The sequence below is a fragment of the Sinocyclocheilus anshuiensis genome, unplaced genomic scaffold (genome assembly GCF_001515605.1).
Source record: "Sinocyclocheilus anshuiensis isolate Anshui unplaced genomic scaffold, SAMN03320099.WGS_v1.1 scaffold92, whole genome shotgun sequence".
NCBI lineage: Eukaryota > Metazoa > Chordata > Actinopteri > Cypriniformes > Cyprinidae > Sinocyclocheilus > Sinocyclocheilus anshuiensis.
This window is the reverse complement of record NW_015555718.1, coordinates 320026-329109: the sequence shown is the minus strand read 5'-3', so window position 1 is coordinate 329109 and position 9084 is coordinate 320026. Positions and strand designations below refer to the sequence as shown.

General features: G+C 40.0%; 1 protein-coding gene and 1 long non-coding RNA gene across 3 annotated transcripts in view; one reads left to right on the top strand and one right to left on the bottom strand.

The window, feature by feature from the left end:
- LOC107672348 (inactive tyrosine-protein kinase 7-like) overlaps window positions 1-9084 on the bottom strand; it is a 42547-nt gene that overhangs the window by 3761 nt on the left and 29702 nt on the right. For both annotated transcript variants that reach the window (XM_016465501.1, XM_016465502.1), the window contains exons 5-9: window positions 7937-8084; window positions 6373-6503; window positions 1940-2206; window positions 1090-1226; window positions 877-1012 (exon numbers count right to left, since the gene is read on the bottom strand). In XM_016465501.1, coding sequence (XP_016320987.1) covers window positions 877-1012; window positions 1090-1226; window positions 1940-2206; window positions 6373-6503; window positions 7937-8084 — 819 coding nt within the window. The remainder of the gene's footprint in view (window positions 1-876; window positions 1013-1089; window positions 1227-1939; window positions 2207-6372; window positions 6504-7936; window positions 8085-9084) is intronic.
- Window positions 2457-4136, top strand: LOC107672349 (uncharacterized). The gene is made up of 2 exons (XR_001632313.1): window positions 2457-3470; window positions 3590-4136. It is a non-coding gene; the product is annotated as an uncharacterized LOC107672349 (long non-coding RNA).

The window sequence follows — 9084 nt, the reverse complement described above, 5'->3', positions numbered from 1 at the left end:
GGCAATTCCTCAAATCGAAACTACAGTTCGCACTTAAACGCAGGAAGGGAGCAATTAAATTACACGCGCTCCTTCTATTTAATATAGTTCTATACTTTATTTAATATAGTTTTAATTTCAGTTTTAGTTCAACTAAATGAAAATAAGAAACGCAGCCTTGGCAACTAGCTGAAATAAGTTATAGAAATTAAAATTATTATAAAAAATGAAAATAAAATTTATAATAAAATTACAAATAACTAAACTATAAATTATAAAAAACTATATTTCTTTCAATGTCAACATCCACAACATGCTGCTGTGAGCATGTAAGAAACACTGCTGCTGCAAATATAACATGCATGAAATAACCCCCCACAAAGCAGGACACATAGAAGGGACAATACAAGCCAAAACAAGAACAAAACACCCCCAATAAGCAGATCTATCGCCAAGACATATGAACTGCTGCTGCTCCAAAGAGTCATGTGGACTGCATGTATGTGTGCCTGGGCTACCACGCCTACTGGCTTAATGCTAGTGGGCTATGACTATGTGAGCCTGGGCTACCACGCCGACTGGCTTAACTAATTAGACGCGCACTATGTGTAATGTTTAATTAACAACATGGATATATGTTGTACAGGTGGAGCTGGGGAAGGTGGAGGGTTTCTGAAGCAAGCGGCAACTGCTACAGCAAGCACTAGTCATATATTTGAATGTTGAGCAGCGAGCTCATTGGCTACCGATACAAGAAAGAACCCTGCTATCAACACAAACCTCTATGCACTTTCATTAAAACATTATTAATTACTTTATTTAGTAAGCTGTCAGCCTTCAGTGTTGCTGCTAATCATGACGATGTGTGTATGGAAACTAAGCAGCAGTTCCTCTCACCCAGTATGAGAACCTGCGCGTGTCCGATGAGCGATCCGCCCTCCGTCACACACACACAGCTGTACGTCTGAGCGTCCTTCAGCTCTGCGCTGTTGATCCTCAGCGTCCCGTTAGAGAAGAGCTTATAACGAGAGCCCTACAGACAGAGAGTGTGTTAAACCTGATCAGAGTGATCTGATGAGGCGTGACGACTGCGTTCATTCACTCATTCACCTCCTCACTGATCGGGATGCTCTTGCGGTACCATGTGACCCGTGGTTCTGGCGTGCCCCGTGCGTGACAGTGCAGGAAACCCGGCTGACCCTCCTCGACGCGTGTGTCCTGCGGCTGAACGATCCATTCTGGAGAGGCTGTGACACACACACACACACACACACACACACACACACACATTAGTGAGGTTCTCTCATAAACTTCCACTGTTTTCATTTAAAGATTCTAGTATGTCTCTAAACATCACACATATTTGACGCACACATTTCTAAAGTTCTAAATACTCAAACTTTGCTGTTAAACCTGTTTCACACTCAATCTCCTGCATGTCTTCTGTCGTCTGATTGATAGTTTAGAGTTTTTTATCCATTCAAAGCTCTTTTAGTGTAATTGTACAAACGCTTCTCGTGTCTTTCTGCTGTCAAATCCTGACTTCTCTGAATTACATCACAAGCAGCAGAATTTCATCATATAAATATCAGCATCTGCAGCAAATTCATATTTTTGAATAAAACTGAGCTGTTTTTCCTCCATATTCTCACTCTATCAGACTATATGAACCATAAAAGCCTGATGGCTCAAATATGATGCTCAACAAAAAACACTATTTTTGGGAGATTTGTCTAAAGGTTTAATAAATTGTTCAATTAAAAAAAGTTAGTCTTTATAGGGTTAATATTTGTGAACCTACTAAAAATCCCAGATCTTATGAAAGACCAGCTTCTGATTTATTAGTCATTCCAGCAAACGAAGGGTTAAAGACTGCTGTCTCACTGGGTCATCTGTGATCAGTGTGGAGGTTGGCTAGTTAGTTAATTATTTAGTTAGTTTTGTTTGGTGTTTCACTCACTGGCTACAGTGACGACGAGCTCCTGCTGCTTCTGTCCGGCTGTGTTGCGGGCGACACACGTGTAGATGCCCAAGTCTGATCCGTCTGTGGGGCTGAAGATCAGATCTCCGTCCTGCTGATGGACTCGACCCTCAGACGCCACACGAGCTCCCGCACGCTCCCACCACACCTGTGGCTCCGGCTGACCCTGCGGTGGATCACAGCGCACACGCTCACTGCGGCCCGCCGTGAAAACCCAGAACATGGGCTCACCCATGTCTGCGATCTCTACAGAGAGACATAAACAACACCGGAGCTGAGAACAGATATTTTCTGTTTTTATATTATTTCTTTTTGTTAAACATTCAATATTTTTTTGTTTTTTTGCATATTTTTCTTAATTTTCTTCGTTTTTTTTTTAACATGTCTACATAGGTTTTATTATTTTATGTCAGATGAAAATAGAAATGTTGCCTTTGGAACTAGCTAAAAATATATATTTTTTTTATATTTAATTTTATTTTCAGTTTATTTTAAGTGTGTGTGTGTGAGTGTATTTGTTTTGTCTATACTTGTGTGGACCAAATGTCTTTACTTCTATTGTGAAATTTTCAATTAAATTCAGTTTTATTTATAAAGCACATTTAAAATCAACCTTAGTTGGCCAAAGTGCTGTACGAAACAATTAAGTAACAATTAAATCGGAGAGATATTTAGGAGCCAAGTCGTTGAGAGCTTTGTAAACAAATACCAGAATTTTGTAGTCATTTCGATATATAAGTGGCAGCCAATGCAAAGAACGTAAGATTGGTGTGATATGGTCTCGCGAGATACGCTGCAAGCACATAATTGATCCCAGAAGTAACATATATAATGACAATAATAATGGTGCTAAAACCGATCCCTGGGGTACACCACAAGTAATTTGAGTCACCGAGGATGAATGGACACCGAAACTGCCAGAAAAACTTCTATTTGACAGAAAAGATTGGAAGCATTTCAAAACTGTACCTGAGATACCGATCGAGCATTCAAGTCGAGATAAAAGAATCCTGTGATCCACGAAGTCAAAAGCTCAGCTCAAATCTAACAGCACTAAGGCCATGGTATCACCAGCGTCTGTGGTCAATAAAATATCTTTGAAAACTTTTAAAAGAGCAGACTCCGTGCTATGAAGGGTTTTAAAGATGAACTGAAAAATGTCGGAGATTGAATTGATTTGCAGGTAATTCTCCAACTGTATAAAAACAGCTTTTTTTTAGAATTTTGGATAGGAATGGTAAATTAGAGATGGGTCTAGTAGTTTGCATATATTGTGGCGTCAAGCGAGGGTTTTCACAAGCAGGCTGGAACCGTCCCAGTCAAAAGACAATTATTAATAATGTGTAGAATGTCCACACCGACTGTATCGAAAATCTGTTTTAGAAAACGGGAAGGAAGAATGACATGAGGAGAAAAAGTAGGTTTCAATTTTAAAGTGATTTCTCTTAATGTCTGAAATTCATTCCACTGTGAACAGGAGAAGGAGGAATCAAGTACAGGCTGTATTGAGGTAAAAACTTGGCCTCGAGTAGTTTTGATTTTGTCAGAAAATAAGTTAAGAAAATTTTCACACTCAAAAGTGGAGATAAAGTCTTAAGAGGAGGGTTTAGGACAGAATCAATAGTTGAGAAGAGCGTTCTAGAACAATTTGAGTTTTTCACAATGATATCAGTGAAAATGTATGCCCTAACAGCCTTTTGGAAATTAAGTAGGGAAACATTCAGCATTTCAAATGATACTTGGAGCCTATCTTTTTCCATTTACGTTCAAGCCGTCTGCATTGCTGTCGTAATAATCGGATATTGTTGTTGATCCAAGGCTGAGACTTGTTTCGGGGATAGACAAGCTTCCGAGGTGCAAAAAAGTCCAAAATGTCAGAGCATTTGTAAGATTGTATCTGCTCATCAACATCTAGATGTGATGTAACAGAATCAGAAATAAGCTGATTTTCAGTCGCCAAATACAGTTCAGAGAAGACATGATTGGAGTGCGAGGTCAGAATACGTAAGGTTTTAGGTGGAGCCGGAAGGAGTGTAGAGCAGAGCACCGGCCTGTGATCAGAAAGTGGAACATCACAGATGTCAATGTCAGCTACAGACAGCCCATATGTCAATATTAAATCAAGCGGATGACCGTGAGAGTATGTAGGACCATTCACCCACTGAACAACATCCATGGAAGAAATAAAAATTCCTCAGCTAAGGCATTGGCAGAGCAGCATACATGAATATTAAAATCACCAAGTATTAAAATATGATAATATCTAGTCAAGACATCCCCTAAAAGATCAGCAAACTTGTTTACGGTATAAAATTACTAGATGAAAGGGGCGATAAATTAATAGAAGTAAAACAACATGAGGACAGTTTAAGTGTATTTCCTGAACCTCCAAACTACTGAAGGTGGCCGTGAGAGATAAGAGACACTACTTTATTTCTGAAAACAGTCACGAGCCAGTTAAATGGGGAGTATTAAAACATTCATACTCAGGGGAACCAGTTCAGAAAGAGGACTTGGATCACCTGATTTTATCCAGGAAATAAATATCCAGATTATTTGAAGAGATGAGGTTATATATATTTAACAACCCACTAGTGAGACATTTGACTGGTCCTCACTAGCTAAAAAGGCTTATAAATCAGCCAGAAGATGGGGCTAGAAAATACAGTTTGTACAGTATAAAAACCATTATGCCTATGATATTATGCTCCCCATAATGATAGGAAAACCAGTGTGTGTGTGTGTGTGTGTGTGTGTGTGCGTGGTTGTGTGTGTGTGTGTGTGTCAGTGAGTGAATGTGTGTGTGTGTGAGTGAGTTTGTGTATGTGTGTGAGTGAGTGAGTGAGTGAGTGAGTGAGTGAGTGAGTGAGTGAGTGAGTGAGTGAGTGAGTGAGTGAGTGAGTGAGTGAGTGAGTGAGTGAGTGAGTGAGTGAGTGAGTGAGTGAGTGAGTGAGTGAGTGAGTGAGTGAGTGAGTGAGTGAGGAGAGGGTCAGAGCAATGCATGATGGGATTGAGTCGGTCAGAGCAGAGCATGATGGGACTGAGTCGGTCAGAGCAGAGCATGATGGGAATGAGACGGTGATGTGGCACTGACCTGCTGTTTGGATTTCCTCTGGTCTTCAGGATTCAGGCAGCAGTCGCTCACGTCAGAATCATCGTCGTCACGCGTCACATGTAGAGAGGAATCACGCCTCTGAAACACAACACACATGAATCCATTCAGCTCAGCCAGATTCAGCACGAGTCACTGAGTCATCTACACATCATTTCTACACTTCATTTCTATGAACTCAAGTCATGAACAGCAATATTTATCTACAGATAGAGACTCTGGTTAGCATCAAGTAAAACGAATCTTTCAGTTCAGTTTGGAATCAGTCAGTTTGAACTGATTCATATAAATGAACTGAACTCTGATGCTGCTATAAATGAGAAATGCTATTAAAACATCTGTGTGAAGAGACTAGTACCGATACTAACTAGTCTAATGACACAATCTTTAGGAAACTTAATGACCAAATAATAAAAAGAACATTAAAGGGACAGTTCACCCAAAACCAAAAACATAAAAAAAGATATTCTGAAGAAGGTTGGTAACCATTGACTTCCATAGTATGTTGGCTGACAGGAGTTCAGGAGTGTGTGTGTGTGTGAGACAGTGAGTGAGTGTGTGTGTGTGAGAGAGAGTGTGAGTGTGTGTGTGAGACAGTGAGTGAGTGTGTGTGTGTGTGAGTGTGAGTGTGTGTATGTGCGTGCGCGAGTGTGTGTGTGTGAGTGTGAGTGTGTGTATGTGCGTGCGCGAGTGTGTGTGTGTGAGTGTGAGTGTGTGTATGTGCGTGCGCGAGTGTGTGTGTGTGAGTGTGAGTGTGTGTATGTGCGTGCGCGAGTGTGTGTGTGTGAGTGTGAGTGTGTGTATGTGCGTGCGCGAGTGTGTGTGTGTGAGTGTGAGTGTGTGTATGTGCGTGCGCGAGTGTGTGTGTGTGAGTGTGAGTGTGTGTATGTGCGTGCGCGAGTGTGTGTGTGTGAGTGTGAGTATGTGTGTGAGACAGTGAGTGAGTGTGTGTGTGCGCACGCGTTTTTGTGACAAATGAGGACATAAATTTGTATAATGACAAAGGTATGACATAGGTATTACAAGGAGAAGGTGACTTTTCAGGACATTACTCCATGTCCCCACTTTTCAAAACGCTTATAAATCACACAGAATGGAGTGTATTGAAAATCTGAAATAGCACAAAGTTTCCTGTGAGGGGTAGGTTTAGGGGTAGGATTGGTGTAGGGCAATAGAATATACGGTCTGTACAGTATAAAAACCATTACGCCTATGGGATGTCCCCACTTTTCACAAAAACAAACCTGTGTGTGTGTGTGTGTGTGTGTGTGAGAGAGTGAGTGAGTGAGTCTTCTCTCACCTGCGATCCTGAGCGCTGCCTCCACATGTACTTGTTTGTTTTCTCCATACTGAGCCACACATTTATACACACCTGTGCTGCGCTGCTTCACCTGACTGATGTGCAGTGTGCCGTTAGCGTACACCACAAACCTGCCACACACACACACACGGTTAGTTACAGCAATAAACCACTGCAAGATCACCGTAAAATTACATTAAATTAGTAAAATCACTGTAAATGTACAGAATTCAGCAACGCGATACATTGTTAATTTTATTAATAACCAGAATATAAACAATTCTGCCACAAACGTGTTGTTGATTAGTGTTGATTAGAGCTGTTTACTGTTGCTAAGCGACGTATGTGGGTCACGGGTGTGTGTTTAAGGCTTCAGACGAGGATCATCAGACACAATCTGTCTGATCAAACACAATCTAACACTCAGATTCAGTCTAAGAGAGGCAAACGCCTGCAATCCCAGAATCCCCTGAGTGTGTTTACAGCTGAAGACGTGTTTGAACACTTTTCAAGCTGATGAACAACTGAAAGCATGCATCAGATGAGAGCAGAATCAAACACATTTACAGTACCAGACAGATTACACTGCAGATATTCATCATCATATCTTATAATATTGATGTCAAACACAACTGATAAAGTCTCCCTGAATTACATGATGAGCAGCCTGTGATCACTCCTGAATAATACTAATATTTTGAATTAGATTTTATTTTTATATATTCTGACTTCACTTTGAATTTAAAGTTTGAGTAATTTAGTTGTTTTGTCATTTTTATTATTTTTTTAATGTCTACATAGTTATTAATAATTTTATTTTTATTTTAAATTTTTTTATCTTTTCAAGTAACAAAATTTTTTGTTTTATGGTTTTAGTTAACAATAATAACCATCACATCTAAATGACGTCAATGGAAGGAAAATCCTTCATAATAAAGATTTAAAACATCTCATGAAATACATGAAGGTCCTTTACTACAACGATTCAATAAAAACGGGCTGTAATGTTTCGGAGACGTCATGAGCATGAATCTGGAGAGATCATGTGGAGTCGGAGATCTGCAGTGCGCCACAGTTTTAAAGTGTTGAGATTAGTGCAGGATGTTATTAGTGCATTTAAACGCATCAAAGCAGAACATCACTGCTGAACGTGCCCAAACATTCACAGGACTTCCCATGATGCACCAGTGATGGATCATTTATCTGTGGGTGGTCAGACCTTCTGAACAGCTTTACGTTCAACAGACTCACGCAGTCTATATAGTTTCTAATCATTTTTTTTGGTTAAGATTTAATACATTTTATATGTAAATGTTTAGTTTAGAAACTTTTAGTTTTTTAGCTTAGACATATATTTTGTTTTCATTTTAATTAAAGTTTTAGTCGTTTTTGTCATTTTTATAGGTTTTTTTTTTATATGTCCTCACACAGTCAATTCCCATGCACTCTTACCCTCTCAACACTTAAAAGAATGTAAAAACTGACCAGTAAAGAGCTGGAGCCTGTTTGAGCGTCTGCATGTGATGTAAGCATTAGGAAACATTCAGCATATGAAGCATCTCACCGTGATTTGTTGACGACGGGTTCTGCGTTGTGGAACCACTCGATCAGCGGCGGCGGCTTCGCTCTGAACTGACAGTGAAACACGGCCTCCTCATCACGCAAAACCACCTGATCCACCGGAGCCACCAGCACACGGGGAACAGACTCATCTGAACACAGAGAGACAAAGAAGAGTCACGCTTGATCTTATGAATATACAGCATGAGACACACACACACTCACACTCACTCATCTACTCGCTGCCTTTCATTATTGCCAGTTGCTAACAGCACTAACAGCACCTGTCATGTGTCACGTGAACTTTGACCTTTAGCACACCTGGATCAGACCACATTCCACAGACAGAAACTCATCCGACCGTCCCTCCGTTTGATCCTTGTGCTCCTGCAGGACGTGATTCTATAAATCACCTTTACTGATTTACAGACACATTTACAAACATCATCACATTAAATAAACGTATTCATATAGTTTCTAATGAAACATAACTCACATAGTCATTTTAACGTGAATGCAATGAATATTTAAATCAAATACTTATCTTTTCAGCATTTTATGGTAATTTCATCGTTAATTTTGTGCTGATAATTTTCTAATCATTTAATCAAGTTAATTTTGTGTTCATATGTTCATTTTAAGTTGAAAAAAATGTATGAATCAACTTCAAACTTTTGAATCAATTATTCATGATCCAACATTACATAAATGTCATTAATAATTTTATCAAGTGTTGTCAATCACAGCTGATTTATCTGTGCATCTGTAATCATGTCACATTGTAGATCAGACAGACACGCTCTAGATCAGATAGACGCTCTAGGATCAGACAGACACGCTCTAGGATCAGACAGACACGCTCTAGATCAGATAGACGCTCTAGGATCAGACAGAGACGCTCTAGGATCAGACAGACATGCTCTAGATCAGATAGACGCTCTAGGCTCTAGGATCAGACAGACACGCTCTAGGATCAGATAGATGCTCTAGGCTCTAGGATCAGACAGACACGCTCTAGGATCAGACAGAAACGCTCTAGATCAGATAGACGCGCTCTAGGATCAGACAGACACACTCTAGGATCAGACAGAAACGCTCTAGATCAGATAGACGCTCTAGGATCAGACAGACACGCTCTAGATCAGACAGACA